General features: G+C 50.6%; 1 protein-coding gene across 1 annotated transcript in view; it reads right to left on the reverse strand.

Moving 5' to 3' along the window:
- Positions 1-18430, reverse strand: part of LMX1A (LIM homeobox transcription factor 1 alpha) — a 155907-nt gene that overhangs the window by 397 nt on the left and 137080 nt on the right. The window contains exons 4-7 of the mRNA XM_032422388.1: positions 8489-8661; positions 5657-5734; positions 4289-4355; positions 1539-1709 (exon numbers count right to left, since the gene is read on the reverse strand). Of these exons, the coding sequence (XP_032278279.1) occupies positions 1539-1709; positions 4289-4355; positions 5657-5734; positions 8489-8661 (489 nt within the window). The remainder of the gene's footprint in view (positions 1-1538; positions 1710-4288; positions 4356-5656; positions 5735-8488; positions 8662-18430) is intronic.

An 18430-nucleotide genomic window follows, 5' to 3' on the forward strand; every position in this document is an offset into this window, starting at 1 on the left:
CCCCCCCCCCCCCCCCCCCCCCCCCCCCCGTGCTGCGTGCTGCGTGCTGCGGGGCAGGTGGAGGGAGAGCTGTGAGGGGAGCGGGAGGGAGGGAGGGGATCCCTGTCCGCAGATCTCTCAGGGCCTTAGGGGGCCCGGGTGGAAAGCACAACCCCTGAAAACAGGATAAACTAGGTTAGGACAAAGGGCCGAATGGGGTGCAGCAGAAGTAAATGTCAGAACGTCTAGACAGTGAGTTTGGGGAGTGGGCAGGACGCGGCAGGGCCGGCTGGAGAGGCAGGGGCAGGGCTCTGGCAGGACTCGCCCCCCAAAATGGTTCTTGAAGGAGGCCCGGGACTAAGACAAGTAGGGGGCTGTGAAGGAGGCTTGTGCCACCCCCGGGGGGTAACACGGGTCCCTTCAAACAGCAACATCAGACTGAATGCCTGCTGACTCCCGGAATGTGTCCTGCAAAGGACAGACGGTTAGGTGCCCGCCCTCCACTAATTTACACCCTTGATGGAGCAGCCGGTAGGGCAAACTGTGGATCGCTCCAGGAGCACTGTGACAAGAATAGAGGTGTCTCCATTTCAGCCTTGACTCATGCCACCTGCTCAGATGTATCTATGTATGAATGAGGGTCAGTGAAGTCTCTGCAGAGAGCTGGATCTTAATCCTAGTTTGCTGTACGCATCACATGGGAGGACAGGGGTTACTTCAACAACAAACAATGTTTTTTAATGAAGGCAAAAAAAGCACTTTGCTTGACAAAATCTGTGAGCTGAGCCATGTATCTCTGATTGATACTGTTTTGAAGGTTTGCGAAATAAAACTGTATTTTTAGCCATCGGTGCAGTTTATCACAGATTACACAGATTAGATGCATTACATCGGCCACTGACCTTCTCTGTATAAAAATGCAGTGACCTCTATTTGGCCCTGAGATTGAACTTCAGCCCTCCACTCCAGAGCTCGCCCACCTCATCAGAGTGCCCTGGCCCAGCGCTGACCATCAGCTGAAGCAGCAAGCAGGGTGAGTGGGGGAGGCTAAGCTATCCACACACCCAACGTTTAAAGCAACCCCAGATTGGAGGGGTGGGGTGGGAGGGGGCAGGGGATGATTTCACTTCACAAGTCAGGTTGTTTCAGGAGTTAATTTAGAGCACTTAAATAGTATCGGTTCAATTAGAAAGGTTCAATTAAGGCCTCTGCCCACATCACTGCGGAGACTGCTTACGAGCATGTGGGACCAGGTATGAGATGAAAGGAGGGAAATCTGACCACAGCAAACAGGTCTACAATGGAAGTACAACCTCTTATTTAAAACCAACAAGAATCTTTGAAAAGGAGAATGAGTGGAAATATCACTAGTGACTATGTGTGTTGGTCCTTCTTCTGTAGCCACTGGTTAGATGATTCTAGCAGCACTTTCTGGGCACGTATTCTGCTTTGCTGCCTCGGGGGAGCATCTGGGAACTGTGCGGATGCGTCGGGGAGGGAAGGAGAATCCCATGCAAGCAGGTTGTGAGAGGTCCCTGCGGGGCTTGAGTACATCTTACCATATGGGTGCATGTGGTCTCCCGGCATCTGGGGTGGGGTGAGGCCCTGTCGGAAGGGGTCTGAGCTGTAGACACTCTGCTCGATGGCCAGGAGCTGCTGTGGGGTGGGCAGAGCCGTGTAGGGGTTCATGATCCCTTCCATGGCAGCATTCCCACCGCCATTTGTCTGAGCTGGAGGACAGAGAAGAACGCATATCATTCCCCAAGTGCAGCCAGGGCCCCATGCTGGGAGAGAAGGCGAAGAGCATCTTCAGAACTTCATACGCCCCACTGCCCAGTGTCCCCGTCCAGCACCAGCCTTTGCTGCAGCTTTGTAAGGAGGAGTGAGAGGGGCTGGTGCTGGTGATCCCGGGAGCCCCAGACTTGGGGTGGCACGTGCTGTGTCTGCCATCCCACTGTTGCCCCACCACACGGACTTCTCACAGGCCTGCTTGAGCAGCCCGGCAACATGGCGGCCGGCCTCCCCGGGGCCAGCAGTCCAGCAGAGCGCAAAGCAGAACCTGCCACATTTGTCGTGACCTCGCCTCAGAAGTCACTCCCTAGGTCAGCCCTCGTCAGCATCCAAGGAGACGACACAAGGGTGTGAACACCAGGTGGTGACAATCATGGAGCGCCATCTTGGCTGTGGAACCGTGGTGAGATCATTTTACTTCCTGGCTCATTTATAAAATGGATGGGTTAGCCTGGTGGTGGGTATTAAGGAGGGCACGTTCTGCATGGAGCACTGGGTGTTATATGCAAACAATGAATCATAGAACACTACATCAAAAACTAATGATGTAATGTATGGTGATTAACATAACATAATAAAATAAAATTTTAAAAAAATGGTCTGGAACAAGGCGACATCAGTGGTTCCCAGCCTGCGCCCACCTCAAGGGCCATCAAGGGTCAACCTCAGAGAAGAGGGATGGGGGAGGTGCAGTTGAACTTGGAGAGCTTTCTCGAAATACATCATTAAAACCAAGGCTACACATGAGTTTGGCAGCCACTGGAGGTGATGGATCTAAAGATCCTTCCAGCATCACCCCACTGAGAGCCCGTCAATCAAGTGGGGTTCACGACACCGGCCCCGCTGACCTCGTGGAGCTGATAAATGTGCTTTGGAACAACTTGCTACACTTGTGTAGAGAATTTTCGGAGACTGGAGGACTCCCTTCCTGCCTCCACATCTTGCTGTGGTTCTCTGAACATCGGCCCATGACCTAGAGACTCTACTTTCCACGGCTTCTACTTTCTTAAGTCTGCCCTAGGAGTTGCCCTTCGAATTCTTCCGAGTCTCAAGCACTCTGAGTTTGTGTTCTCATAATGCCTTGATGCGTTCTTCCCCCACCCTGAGTGTGCTGGCCTATGGGAGTCGATGTGCATGGCTCTTCCATGTCAGTGACCCTCTCTGAACTTCCCAGGGGCCCAGTGCGACAGGGCTGGTAGGTGACATTATCCCACCCCGGGGACAGATAGCCTGAGGTGCCAGGAGACAGAAAGGCTGGTCCCAGATCAAACAGCTCTGGGGGTGGAGCTGGGGCAGCATTCGGGTCTCCTGACCAACTTGCCCCAACAACCTTCCCCGGTCCCCATGTCCTTGTTTAACTTCTCTCTCTGAGCATCTATCTTGCTGTTAAGATACTGTTTGGCCTAGAAGATTAAGAAGCCAAGAGAACTCTGGGCTGCAAGAGTCAGATTCTAGATTGAGCTGAGCCCAGGTATCAAGCACAAGGCAAGGTCCATCATGCAAGGGCAAGGAGCCCTGTCTAGGGGCCTGAGAACAATTGTCACAGTCATGACCTTTCTCAAAGTGTGGTCCATAGGGCGGCAGCAGTGGGAGTCTGTTAAAAATGCAGAATCTCAGGGCCTAGCCAGACTAGAGGAATCAGAATCTGTACTTTACCACATGTCCGGTGATTTATGTACACACTGAAGGCTGACAATTCCTGTTTGAGGTACAAGCAGACCCCTCAGGGAATCCCGCTGGATGGCTGTCGGGGGCATATCCCTTTAAGAATGACACGGTCATAATATAGTTCTATTTGATTTTTTTTTCCTTTAACTCCCTTGAAGAGTCCCACAACCTGTCCCTCTTCACTCCCTTTCCAGTCCTCACACCAGACCTATTAACCACAACAGCAAATGGAGGGTGCACAGGAAGGGAGAGCTGGGGTGGCATGGCCCTAGTGGAACCGAGGTTCAGAGACCTATGCTCCGGTCCTGACTCACCCCCTATTCAGCGAGGACCCCGGTCAGCCTTGCAGAGCCCTTGTCTGCTCATCAGTGAGATGGGTACAAAGGACTTCTCTGCTCCCCTGGTGGGGTGGGGGGTGTTGTCAGACTCGGGTCAGTGTGAGAACGCTCTTTGAACTATGAACGTGCCCGACGAGGGAGAGGGTTACTGTTTTACTCGCCGTATTTTTACTGTTATGTCATTTTAGAAAGGGGTAAGTCACAGTGGTGTCCTCTGTCAATTGATTTGCTGGGAAGGAGGAGGATCTGGGTGTGTCCTGGGCTCTGCGGGGAGTCCTGCCACAGTCCCGGGGGCTCTGGAGAAGGTTCGGACCACCTCAGTCAGCCTCCCAGGCCCCAGCTCGGTGCCCTCGACCCTCTCCCAGATCCCCCAGGGCGCGATCCTCGCTGGAAGAGCCTCTGCCCTCGGTGCAGACAGGGCTTCGCTGAGCCCAGAAGTGGCCTTCCAGCAAGAGCTGAGTGGTGGGTGAGGCCTGGACCCTCGCAGGCCTGGCTGGAGGGGCCCCGCTTACCGGAGCTCAGCCTCTGGGTGTTCTGCTGGTCCTGTTGTTGCTGCTGCCTCCGGGCTAGCTTCTTCATCTGACAAGGAGAGGGGTGCAGGGTTAGGGGGTTGGAGGCGGGGGGCCGGCAGCAGGCACACAGGCCCCGTGCGGAAAGCGGAGGGACCACTCCCGCGGCCTGACTCAGGACAGGAGCCAGCCGCGAGGCTGTCCACGGCTGCTGTGGGCTCTTCACCCGCTGCCGGGCGCAGTCAGCTGGCTGGGAAGCACCAGGCCGCTCACAAGCACAGGGACTTCCTCTCAGCAGATAAACACAGCTGCTTGTGTTGTGACAGTTTCCGGTGAGCTGTAAGTGTGGCACGTGGGGACCGCAGGCAGGCCTAGCTGCGCGGCAAGGGGCTGCTGACAGGGTGTCGCCTGGGACGTGGCACTCCCCGCCCACTCCCCCCGTCTGCTGGCCCTGGTGTTGGAGACTCCAGGTAAGGAGCTGATCTCCCAGAGCACCCTGTTACCACCAAAACTTCCCGGAAGGAGCATCTTAACCCAATGCTTCTCACACCGTGTTCTGTGGAACGTTACGGTCCCGTGAGACGCTAACAAAAACAAGCAAACATTTCTCAGAGCTTCCAACTCCTCTGCTTTATGAATCTATTAGGTTACGGGGCCTCCCAAACCTATGGAGACATGGAGTCCTCTCGGGATGGAGTACGTATCAATGGCCCTGTGCTGAGGAATTCAGTTAGGGCAGCACCGTGCTGTCTTAGCCAATCGTGATCAGATAATGAGATATGAATTTACCACCCACTATAGATTAGGACCCCCGACATATGGGCCATGGGCCGCATGCCTTTTTAGGGCCAGGAAACTAGATGAGCACAAGGTCTAAAATAAATGAAAGACTATGGTGGGGCAATGCAGACCTTGGTGGGATCCGGAGGACAACATGACGGTTGGGGTGTATATGGGGGGCACTGAGTAAAGGCATTCATGCCACCATGCTAGGATATGGCCTCAGTCCTGTCACATGTGTGCTATGGAAGTTTCTCTCTGCAATTTTAAAAGAACTTTGGTAGCTGGGTTAGATAAAGGTGAATGAAAGAATCCACTTTTACCAGAAGACAGAAAGATGTTTATTCCAGCAGACGGCTGGCCAGATTCACAGTCATGGCCACTAGGAAAATCAGTCATTTCACTAAAACGAATGCCCCATCTCTCCCCTTCTGCGGGGCTGCTGGGGCTGACAGGACCATCGATAACAAAATTTTTGAATCAGGAGAACTACTCTATCCAGTGAGTTCTGGTTCGATAACCCAACCGCAAGTATTTATTATTTCAGGAAACCAGCCACACAGAGACAGACGACAGTAGGAAGCAGATTACCTTAGCTCTCTGGTTCTGGAACCACACCTGGACGACACGGACACTCAGCCCTGTCTCTGCGGCCAGGGTCTCCCTCACCTTGACAAAAGGAACATTAGAAATAGAGAAACACTGGCATCTCAGGTGAGGGGGCAGAACATTCCCTACACGGCGCATTGGGAGGCCCGTAGGCCGCGTCTTAAATGGGAGCGGGCTGGTGTTTAATGGCCAGCGTGATCCCAAACACAAGACCATTGCTTCCCTTGAGGTGGAGAGAGGTCCTTCACCAGGTAAACAAAGGAAGGGATAATTAATTTAGATGTGCATTTCAAGAGGGGTTTCTCTGACTCTGGAAATTAGGCCTTCAAGTGGTTTTGGAACATTAGCAAAATCTATCATTGTCCTTTAAGAGTCACATCCACGCCTATGTACTGACCTACTTAAGAAGAACCGAGAGCGAAAATCACTTTGCAAAACAAACGGCTCTCTCTTGTTCTCATCTGTCTCAATTCACTGACCTACATTTTTGGTTCTGTCCCTCATAGCTCTAGGTGACTTTGGGTGTTTCATGAATATTCACATTTACTGTTATCCTGAGTGAGCCCCACTCAAGGAGAATAAGACCAGAGCCATCTGGAATCTGCCAGAGCGAAAGCAGTCAGCTCTGATCAGCACGTGCGCTGTGGCCCCACAGAGATAGGACTGTCGAGATCCCCACGAGGAAGAGATGGGTTGAAACATCTGCCCTCCACGCAGACATACGCTGAGGGGCAGGCAAGGTGGCAGGAAGGGAAAAGGCGAGAAGCTCAGCCTTTCTGAGAGCGAGGCTGAGAGACACCGCCCTCTTGCTTAGATTCTGGGGGGACATGGGGTTGAACGCCTAACACAGGAGCAGAGAGCTCACAGGACGCCTTGGGAAGTGGCCCACCTCTATCACCTCACTGGGGCTGAGGCCTAGGAGAAGTGAGATGATTAAACCAGATCTTTAAAACACATCCTTCTGCTAAGCCAACTAAAATAGCAGTGTGCCCCGGCCCTACTTCCACCTGCTGAAACCCTATCCATTTTTCAGGGGCCCGGCTCAAAAGCCACCTGTTCCACAAAGCCTTCCTGATTCCCCAGACAGAAGTGACCTTCCCCTTCCCCGGGCTCCCACGGCTCCCGGCTGCCCCTCTGTAATGGTCCTCACAGCTTTCTCCCCCATGTTAGTTATGTGCAGACGCATCTCTCCCCCGCTGGCTGGGGGCCTGCAGGCTGCCTGGCCACCAGCACCAGGCACGGGGCCATGCAGAGGCTGGGAGTCTAATACGTGTAGAATTAGTAGTAATAGAAGGAGGTGATCACTTGTCCTTGCATAAACCTACTTTGGGGCTACTTTACTTCCTACCAGCACCTTCCCTGGAGCCTAGGGAGCGCAAGGGCAGAGAGAGAAAGAGGTCGGCAGGAGGCCAGAGGTGGTGGCAAACTGTATTATTGGTCAGTTCCGCAAATATGCCCCCTCCCTGCCCTGCTCCCACAGGTGGGCCTTCCCCCTGCCTCACACTGGGTTAGCTACATGACTTGCTTTGGCTCATGGGATGTGTGTGGACACGGCACGTGTGATCCAAGGAGAGCGTTTCAGTGGTTTTGCCCGGTGTGACTTGGCCTCCTGCCTTCTGCCATCCTCATGGAAACAGCGTGCTCCTTCGGCCCGGAGCCCCGGAGAGACAGGTGGAGCAGGCCTGAACCTGAGCCCCGCTGGGCCACCGCCAAACCACAGTCCAGGAGCAAGAACACAATGTCCGCTGGAAGCCACTAAGCTTTTGTTTGTTTTGACAGCAGAAGCCGACTCATACAGATAGAGAAAAACAATGCTAAGGTTTTTAAAAATGTATTTCCTCCACGAGTTCCAATTTAAGAAGTGCTTATTTGTATCGTATCGGTAACAAGAGTGAGCATATGGCCGTCAGTAAATGGCGGGTCCTTAATAAACGGGCACAGCTGTTTGTGGCAGAGACTGCTGATTGTCCCCGATACCCATTCTCTCCTTCCTCCTATTAACAGTTGAATTCCCAAGCTTTAGCAGGGCATGTGGGCACCCAGGCAGACTCGTTTCCCAGCTCCCTCAGAGGAGGTGTGGTCAAGGATCTTGGGGCATGCCTTGCCCTCTACTTCCTCCTTCTCCAGCATGGTGGCTGGAAAAGATGGTAGTACCTACGGCCCCTTAGAACCATGTGACGGATAACAGAGCTCCCTGCTGATCTTGGGTTGCTCATCTCTGGGCTGTGACATAAAATGGAAACAAACTCGTACCTCATTAAACCACAAAAGTTCACAGCAGACCCATCTGTCACAGCCCCAAACTGGAAACAACCCACATACCCATCAACAGGTAAATGGACAAAGAAGCTGTGGTGCATCCATACAGTGGAATACCATTCGGCAACAAAAATGAATGAACTAAGACATCAGTGAATCCCAAAGTCACCATCCAAGTGGAACAAACTAGAGCAAAAATAAATAAATAGATTTCTATTAGCCACTATATTTTTACTCTCCTTGTTACAGCATCTGGGTCTACACCCTCCAACTGGTACCTGCTGTTGTTCTTCTTCCTGTTGCTCTCCATGAATTGAGCCAGCAGCCACTTGAAATGGGTATAGATGCACAAAAGTATAGGGAGATCCTATTATCTCCCTGGCCACACCGTTAGGGATCTGGGGTCTCCAGTAGGGCTCAAGGCTATAGACTCTATCTGAACAGCCTCCCTCACCACCCTGACCCCCCCACGTGTGCCCATGGACACTCCAGGGGAGGGCAGTATACACAAACAGTGGGGCCCGGTCCCCTTTCCCCTCTTCTTCCCCCCCGTACCTTCCTGCACGGCTTGGAGGATACTTCAAATGAGGCCTTGAATGCTCTCCTCTGTTGGGTTGTCAAGATGGTTCTGGGACGTTTGGGGCGCTTATGGTCTTTGCCGTCTTCAGCGGCTCCTTTCCCTGCCCCATTGGCTGACTTGCAAAGGCTTTCTTCATCATCACTTTTGCCTAAAAGAAGCAGAAAATACTGTGTTAAGGTCTTCAAAGCCACTTCCTGGAGCTGTGTGTTATTCTATAACAAGGCACTCGGGTCCGTGTTCCCAGGACGGCTTTATAGGTGAGTGTAGTAACCTCTGTGGGATTGACTTGAAAGCCTCCAGGAAAGGACCAAGGAAAATACCTCTAAAATCCAGAAACAGCAATCAGAAAGTCCGCCTTTATGGCTCCGAACTTTCTCCCAGGATAGTGTCCTAGCTCCAAAGTTACTAACTGTGTGACCTTGACCAAGGTACTTAACTCTCTCTGACTCAGTTTCTTTACCTGCAAAACTGGAACAGAAGAGAACCTACTTCATCGGAACAGTTGTAAGGATTAAATGAGTTTACCAATGAGGCACTCAAAACTCTGCTTGGCATATAATAAATGCCCAATAAGCACTGGTTATTAATGTTATTTCTTAGATGTCATTTTTTCAAGTCTAGGCCTGGAGACGTTTTGTATAATTTCCTAGACACTGTGTCTGAAATTCTAGCCACTGCCAGGGGGTAGAAAATATTACTGTTTAAAAGGCCATAGAGGACCAGCATTAGATTACTTGCAGGGACTGATAACTGAGAATAGATATAGCGTAAGTAGTTAGCCAAAATTGCTTGTGTATAAAATAACTACTAAAGTAAACTGTATTTATATTTGTGTGGGTTACTTCATAAGCAGTGAGCAGTAGGAGGAGTAACCTTTGAAGGAAGCAAAGCCTTCAGTTACGTCACGTTCTCTCCCAGACTTCCTCGTGCATCCCATGGACCTCATGCTCCTGAGAAGATGCTTCTAGGGTCTGCGGAATACGATGTGAGGGAGACATTTTCCTACTTTCAGCATTAAAAGCCATTGGCAGTTATGTGCCCAAACAACCCCCACAAGAACCTCGTTTCTCGCTGGGTCTTCACAGAGCTCAGCTGTCCTCTTTCCTCCAGTGGGAAGCCCCATCCCAAGGGTGTCCCCAGCTCTGGTGTCCTGATCCTGGCTCTCCTTCTGGACACCTCAAGAAATCCAGGTGGAGGGGACCCTCCATGCGTGAGCCACACAACCCCTGTTCTTCATCCCACCCTCCTCTGTAAAGGATGCTCATCTGCATATGCCATTTTCATTTAGACTTCTGTTGACTACTCCATCCGAAGGGACAATGGCTTCTTTTCTCTATGAACCTTTAGACATAGAGTTGGAACAAGAAGGGACACTAACTTGTGAGTTTCTTGAGGGCATGACCCTTTCAATGTCATTGAGCAGGTCTGACGTAGGCACATCTAGGTCTCCATCCAGCTCGGCCCCCCCATTATAAGCGTGGCGCTATGGGAGTGCGGTCACGCACTGGGCCTCAGTTTCCCCACGTGCACCACAGCAGCAATAACACACCTGCAGGTGGCTCAGGGGTAGTGCTATTGTGGGCAAAGCAACTAACACGGTCCTGGTGCACAGGAGGCTCGAAATAGTTGTGGAAAGAATGTCTTTTCCTTTCTGCTTCAACCCCCTCAAGAGTACAGGGGAAAAACTCAGAAAGATTAAAGAAGAGATAAAAGAGGAAGAATCCTCATGACAAGGAATGGCTACTCTGGCATCTTCACCTCTGAGGCAGCTCTTCCCTGGGGCAAATCCAGTAAGCTGACCTCAACCATCCCTCCATAGGAAGGGGTTTTAGGATCTTTCTAGAAGGATATTTTCAGAATGGCAAGAAAAAAATGAGCCCATAAGAACTAAAAGCCACAGGGTAATAAGAAGACCCCACAAGAAGAGAGACAGTGGGAAAAAAGCCACTGACTTCCCACATTCACCCTTGCAAGGCCCTATACCCCACTGCTCAGAGACCTCCTCTCCCCAAAGCCCGGTCCTTCCCTGAGGCCAAAAATTCTGTCTGCTGCTGGACTCCCAGGGTCAAAAGGATGCTCTTCTGGTACCTGTGAGGCCTTCAGTGAGTTTTCTTTGGAAATGGGCTGACACCCCCACCACCACCCCCGCAGGAGCATACAGACCTCCTGTAAGGCCAGCGATGAACAGGGGCTGAATCTGGAACAAACGACTATGAAATCCAACGTGCAGCCTACATCTGAAAATGCACTTGTAGGCTTCACTGTCTTGCACACCTAAAACTCCTGTAACACCGTATGTTAACTTTGCTGGAATTTAAATTAAAAGCTTAATTTAAAAAAAGGCGTTGGAACATATAAAATATTTTATCAGATAAAAACAATAAAAGAAAATGCAACCATATAATTTAGGAACATCACGTGTTATAACCAGTTTTGTCCATAAAACGATATTTGCAAATGTCTTCTGGAGTCAGTCTCTCTGACAGTCATTCCTCACATGGTCCGATGCGAATGCTTATTGATAACTAGGAGAACAAAACTCATGAAAATGTAAGGTCTAAAATCATGCTAGATTCCTTGATAATGGCTCATATACGCTGCCATCATTTGGGAAATCAATGTGGGCTCTGGAGTCATCCAAACTCAGGTTTAAATTCTGGCTCTGCCCGTTATGATGTGTGATTTTGAACAAATTCTCAAGACTCAGTTGTCTCATCGGGGAGGGTGACAGGGTTGTTGGCATTAAATGAGATGATACACGGAAAGGGTTTAGTGCTGTCTAGAATGTAACAGGTGCCTACTAAATCATCATCATCATCGTCACCATTATTACTTCAACATAAAAGAATTCTTGATCCGAGACACATGTTTTCTGTTAATAATAGTCGCCTGTCGACGGAAGTCGGAGTTGAGGTTTTACAAACCCAGCGTTCATTTCTCTCTTTGCAGACATGACCCCAGCCAACACTGAGAGTTGGTTGTGTAGCTGGGAGCCTGTGAGTGCTTGCGAGAAGGAAGGTGAAGGGAGGGAGACGGGGCTGGGCCGGTTCCAGACGGAAGATGTAATTGCTGAAATTTGTTGGGAGCCCCCGAGGCAGGCTATCTGAGGCCCCCCTTGTCTGGGATACCCATACTTTCCCCAAGAGCTGCTACTCCATCATGGAACAATGGGGAGGAGGAAAGAGAACTATCTTGTAGGCTGGTCCCTGGTGCCCACTTTTGGAGGATGTGGAGAGCACTATGCGTGGCTCATTCATCCTCTCCCTGTCCCTGGAGGAGGAGAGATGAAAACATTTGTTTTCAGAAGAGGAAGGAGAAGGGGGCCGGGGGTGGGGGAGGAGGGGCAGGAGGGGGAGGACAGAAAGAACAAGATTACGATTGGTCTCAAGTATTTCTATTGCTTTTGGGGTACGTTTTCTCCCTTCGATTCCTATTTTCTGCTACTAATCTCTCTCTCTCTATCTCTCTCTCTCTCTCCTGTCTCCTCAGGTCCCACCTTTTGCCTTCCAAGAAGCTCCTCATGCTCTAGACCAGGGGCCTACAAACTTCTTTTTTTTTTTTTTTGTAAAAGGCCAGACAGTAACTATTTTACTCTTTGCAGGCCTCACAGTCCAGTACAACAACTCGACTCTGCCATTAGAGCGCAGAAGCTACAGACAATATGAGTAGGCATGTCTTCCAAAAACGGGCCCCAGGCCAGCCTGCATACCATAGCGAGCTGATCACTTTCTAGACCTCTCCTGACCTCCTGTTTTCCATCAAAACTTACATATCCTCCATCCTAGTCTTTCAAGTTCTGACTCTGGGGACAGGGAGCTCTGCTGATGGACACCGAGGAGTCAGTGATGAGCACAATTGGATGGGTTCTCTCCCACGGTCAAAAACATCTATGCATTGAACAGAAAATGCCTCCAACTGAACAGTCACTGCTGTGGAATTCCAGGTGTCCTGGCAGAGCCGAGCGAGAGATTCTGAAGACGGAGCAGGGAGGGACCTTCTGGCACTTCTCAAGGTGCCGACAGATGCCCAGGAGAAGGCAGACCATCACTAAACATCGCCCTACTCCTTATCTGCTGGGTTGTAAATATTCCGGGCAGAACTGCCCTCTCACTCTCTTGGGGAACTTCCAGGCTGCTCCTGGGATGTTCACCAAGGCTCCCGCCTTCTCTTGCCACAGCGACAGGCCTGTCAGACTCGGACCCCAACTTCTCCATAAAAAACACGCAATGCCTAAGATACACACTTATCGATGGGCCCGAGAGAAAGAAGTGTTCGAAAAGAGCTAGGAAATTTCTCCCAGAACCCGCAGGAAGCCTGGAGAGCAGAAGATGAAGAGCGACTTTGAAATCGCAGAGACGTGGGAGTGCAAGAGGGAGCCGGCCCCCTCTGTTGCCAGTGCTCCCACACCCAGACGCAGGTCAGAGCGATCCCTCATAATTTAAGCTGACACCCCTCAGTGGAGATGAAAGGAACACCACTCGCTGTCTCCAACAACAAATGTCAGCATCCCTGGAGGCCATTTAGACACAAACACAGCATAAATCTGACTCCTAGTGGGGAAGGCCAGAGATTAAGTCTCCATGCACAGCCTACCATAGTGAAATGAATTTGCTTGGCATAAAGTTTGAACATGTTTCTCAGGGTCTTTCTTTCCCCTTTCTCATAAAAAAAAAAAAAAAATCTGGAATGGCTCAGGGCTGTTGCTTCCCCCTTGCCTGGCCCTCCCACTCGTTTATGACAGAAGCAATCACAGATGAAAGACCCAGCCGTGGGTTATGGCCCCGAGATGGGCTGCCACTACATGTGGGGCCGCATAGATTCATTTCAGGTTGTTGGAAAAATCCCAACGGCCCATAAACAGGGAAAGAGATATCTGAGCTTGGCCCAGGAGGTGAGGGTGGTGGTGGGAGGGGTGGGGGAAGAGACCCGCATGCTCAGGAAGGGAGAGGCAGGAACAGGCCTCAGATGCTGCCCCCATGATGAGCCTCATAAATGTCCTTCAGGCCTGGGGAGGAGAGGAAGGGTCTGGGACTTGCTGTGGCGGGGGCGGGGAGGGAAAGGAGGAAGGGCGGGATGTATGAAGACAGGAAGCTATTTCAGTTGCTGCCCTGCACTGCAGGATCGGAATTCCTTTCTCCTGGAGCCGAACGGTGGTCAACTCTGGATGCAGTGCAGCATCTAAAATCCAAGAGGCAAGACGTGAAGTCCTCTAGAAGGGTCGAGTCCCTGTACTAGAACTAGTACACTTTCAAACTACTGTTTGAAACTACCTTGCACGTGGTTCTGCAAGGAGGTCTCGACTCCGACCAAACCCAGGTTCCCATGAAAGATCAGACTTGGAACCGGTTCATTGCATCATTTCACTCAATAAGCATCCATTCTGGGCTCGTGTCAGGCATGGGACCAGGACAACCCTGGGATGTGTGGATGATGAAGACTCACCCTCTCCTCTCACAGAGATCTCAGATTAGGAAAGGGGAATTAGATCCAACGGCCAAAGAACGATAACTCTGCTCAGAGGAGCTAGGGGAGGGGACCGGAGAAGGTGACATCGTGCAGGTGTCACTTGAACTACAAATGAGTCACACAAACAACGCACAGCAGTTCCAGATATAGGAGATGGGGCGCCGCATGTCACAAGAGCAGAACTTCCAATGGCACGGGAGCAAGACATCGACCCGGGCGGGGGGCTCATCAAATAGCAAGTGTGCGGGCACACGGCTCCAGCCCCGCACTGCTCAGTGCACTGGGAGGGGTAACAAAGACCTCAGACATAACCCCTTGCTCTTAAGGAACAGAAAACAGGGTTAGCACATACGAAACAATCAAAAATATCACATAGAACTTGGCTAAGTTCTTTGGGCATGGTGAGAAATGTTAGTCCAAATGTGGGCAGTTAGAAAAGATGCTTCCGTGAGCCAGAGAAGCTAGTGGCAGGAGCTTAAACACGGGGACGAGGGAGGCGAGGTCTTCCAGAGGCCAAGGGCAGGAAGCTGGAGCTCTGGAGGGCTCAGCCTGCCTTTAACCTCAGGAAGGGGAAGAAAATGAATGCACACCCAGGGACCAGGACAGGGAACCTCAGGGCCTCATCGGAGGGTACACAACTTAGAGGAAGAAGAAATACAGGTGGAGAGGGGCCCCAATATCCCAGAGCCGATGCTGTCAGCAGTGATGAGATGAATGACAAGGGGAATCCTGTGGCTGGAGCTATGTGGAGAAAGGGTGGACTGGGGAAGGCCCAGACGCCAGGCCCGGAATTGCTGGGCCCATGTGGGGTGACGATATCCACCCTGAAGCCCGGGCTGAGGAAACCGCTCAGGTCCCAGCACTAGACAGGGACCTTGAAACAGAAGACAATGCCCATGTCCCAAGCACCAATTCTGTGTCAGCCCTTTTGTGTCCAGGGTACACATGTCCTCTCATGTCCATGGCAATGCACACGACAGGTAGTATCATTCATTCTGCTCCTGCCCAAGGAATAAAGACAGCCTCAGAGAGGTTCAGGAATCTCCCCTCCAACATGCAGGGCCCCCGCGGCAGGACCAGGTTTCATCCAAGGCCTGTCTACTTCCAAGCCCAGGCCCAAGGTGCTCCTGCAGTGAGGAGAGAAACAGACTTTTTTTTTTTAAGAGATGGAAAGGAAGAAGGGGGGAGAGGCAGAAGGAGGGGGAGAGGAAGAATCTTAAGCAGACTCCACGCCCAATGCAGAGCCTGACACGGGGCTCTATCTCACAACCCTGAGATCATGACCTGAGCTGAAATCAAGAGTCGGATGCTTAACTGACTGAGCTACCCAGGCGCCCTGAGAGACAGACTTTTTAACCAGCAAACCAGACATAAGTAAAGGACAGTCACCTGTGCATATCCTGGCCTAAGAGTGGCGACAGTCAGATGCTCTGTGTCCCACAGTCCACTGAAAGATCACTCTTTATATCAGAGGACACATGGAATGCTAGAAAGTAACTCTGGGCATGAAATAGGAGACTGTTTCTAAGGCCTAATTCTGCAACTCAGCTGTATACCCTTGGATGAAATTCCCCACATCTCGGAGACTCCATTTCTTCATCTACAAGATAATATAAAAATCCCCTATGCTTACCTAATCCTTGGCATGGAGTCATTTTACAGTTGTATTGTTTGATCGTTTCTGTCACAACCCAGGAAGCAGGAAATGCGTATTTGTCTTTTTTTTTTTTTCCCTTTTTACAGATGCATAAACTGAGGCCCAAGGAGGGAGTTGTACTGCCCAAGGGCACAGGGTTGGGATGCTCTGTGTTGTGCCCCCACATCCCCTCTCCCTGCCTCAACTGCCTCATGGGATAGTTATGAAGATCCGAGGGTCCCCGGTATTTGCAAAATATCCGGTGCTGGCCACCTAGAAGTGGCATCAGCGTTATTAAAGAGGGAGGAAAGAAAGGCTCACGGGAAGGCTTTCTCGGAGGTGGAAAGCCATTCTTTTCTGTCCAGAAGGGACAGAACCTCTCCTCCCTCCCCAACACATACCTTACCATTGCAGTCCCAGCCAAGATCTCCAATCACAGGGCACTAAGCCTTTCCAGAGCACAGCAGACAGAAGCCAAGTCCACGCCTGAGTCAGGCTGGAGGTCAAGTGTCTCAGAAAGGCACCTTTGTGCGGCCATGCCCACAACGGATGGGGGTTTCTGTGCCAGCCAGGGGAGGGGCCAGGGGGCCAGCCAGGACCCCGAAGGGAGCTACAGCTCCACTCTGGGGATCATGGCAGCCGCCAGAGCCTGGACACCTCGCTTGCTTGCCCCGGTGGGCTGGTGCTCGTGGGAGGGAACCTCGCCACCAGAGGTTTGTAGGGAAACACGACAGTATTGGTGCAGATTGCCGGGATTATTGTGGATTTGCATCAGTTTGGGCCTCTTCGCATTTGAATAGGCTTTATGCTAACACCTACCTTGCCCCCCCCCCCCCACACACACACTGCATCTTTTCTCTTGAGTTCTTCTATCGCTTTCCCCGTTTTAGATAAACACACATCTACATGCAATCCAAACTGATAAGCACAGGTGCGAATGCTGACTGCCCCTATGCCCAGACTTGTCATATATGGAAATACTAATAATTGCGATATCATGAGATTCCTCTACACCAACATCACTGTATGCAAATCAAGAACAGACGAAAGCACTACACAAAAGCCAGGACTTGTGTTGTTTGGATTTGGCTAGCACCAGAGAGGGAGCCTGGAAGCCTACAACAAGCCAAATCAGGTATTTGGGGCTCAGGGCTCAGCCTCAGTAAAAGCTCATTAATCCAGATGCACCGATGGTTCACTAGGTGTGGGCTGTGATATGCATAATGTTGTCCTAGGTTAAAGGGGAACCTGAGTGGCTCAGTCGGTGAAGCATCTGCCTTCGGCTCAGGTCACAATCCTGGAGTCCCAGGATCAAGCCCAGCGTGGGGCTCCCCGCTCAGTGGGGAGTCTGCTTCTCCCTCTCCATCTCCTCCTCCCCCATTCATGCTCTCTTCCTCACTCTCTCAAATAAATAAATAAAATCTTAAAAAAAAAAAAAAACATTGTCCTAGGTTACTATTAATAAGGTCTGAGTGCAATTGTTCTGGTTTAGAAACAGACTAAAGTGGATTGAATACTATATCTCTTTGGAGTAGTCCAATTTTGCTGCATTAATTACTAGTCCTCTGGAGGATAAAATTATCTGAGAAAATGAAACTGTTTCAAGTCAGGGTTGGGAGACAAGGAGTTAGTTATCTCTCCAAATTAAGAAAGACCCAGACAACAATCCTCTAGATGACTGCAGAGTTGAGTGAGTTGGTTAACACTGTAAATGTTCTCACGGGGAAGTGAATCCTCCCTGGACAAGTTCATCGTGGACTTAATCATACAGAGAAGTTGCTTGGGTGACCACAGCTGATCCGACTGCCTATGCCCTTGGCAGAGACGTCCTGGTTGTGATTAGCCCTCTGCTGGTCTGAAGGGACAAGCTGAGGCCACTACCCAGGCCAGGTCTGTGCCTTCAGACTCTAATTCATCCCACAAAACACGGAGAGACTCAAAAGAGCAGGGAAAAGCGAGGTCAGATACACCGTCTCTATGCTTACCTCCACCACTCACCGGCTATGGGATCTAAGGCCAATGACCTAGCCTCTCTGAGCCCTACCCTCCTACGTTGTAAAGTCAGGGGAATAAAGACCTGCCAAGCCACCCTGACAGGGTTTGAGAACTCAAAAGAAGGAGTAGGTAAAAGCACTTTTTTTTTTTTTAAGATTTTATTTATTTATTTGACAGAGAGAGAAAAAGCACAAGCAGGGGGAGCGGCACACAGAGGGAGATGGAGAAGCAGGCTCTCTGCCGAACAGAGAGCCTGATGTGGGGCTCGATCCCAGGACTCTGGGATCATGACCTGAGCCGAAGGCAGACGCTTAACTGACTGAGCCACCCAGGCGCCCCTGAAAGCACTTTTTAAAAAATTGTAAAATACTATTAAAATGTAAGATATTTTCAATTTTCTTATTTTTACTGTGTCTCTTGATGGCTTAGGAACCTACTGCCCGTCCCCACTATGAAACTCACACTCCTCATCCAGAACGTCCCATCATCCCACAACTACACCTGGGCGTGTGCCTACCACATACAGGCTCTCTTGCAGACACGGGGTGAGACGGCGTGGACAAGAAGAATAAAGTCTCTGCCTTCCTATCTCTGGTGGGAGAAGACAGACAGTGAATAAATAAAGGAAAACATAATTCAGTCTATGACAATATTAAATGCCAGGAATAAAATAGTATCATAAACTCTAAGTGTAGATTTTTTAAAAAATTCAATTAATTAACAAATAGTATATTATTAGTTTCAGAGGTAGAGGTCAGTGATTCATCAGTTGCATAGAACACCCAGTGCTCATTATATCACGTGCCCTCCGTAATGTCCA

This window comes from Phoca vitulina, unplaced genomic scaffold (assembly GCF_004348235.1).
Source record: "Phoca vitulina isolate PV1807 unplaced genomic scaffold, GSC_HSeal_1.0 scaffold26, whole genome shotgun sequence".
Taxonomy (NCBI): domain Eukaryota; kingdom Metazoa; phylum Chordata; class Mammalia; order Carnivora; family Phocidae; genus Phoca; species Phoca vitulina.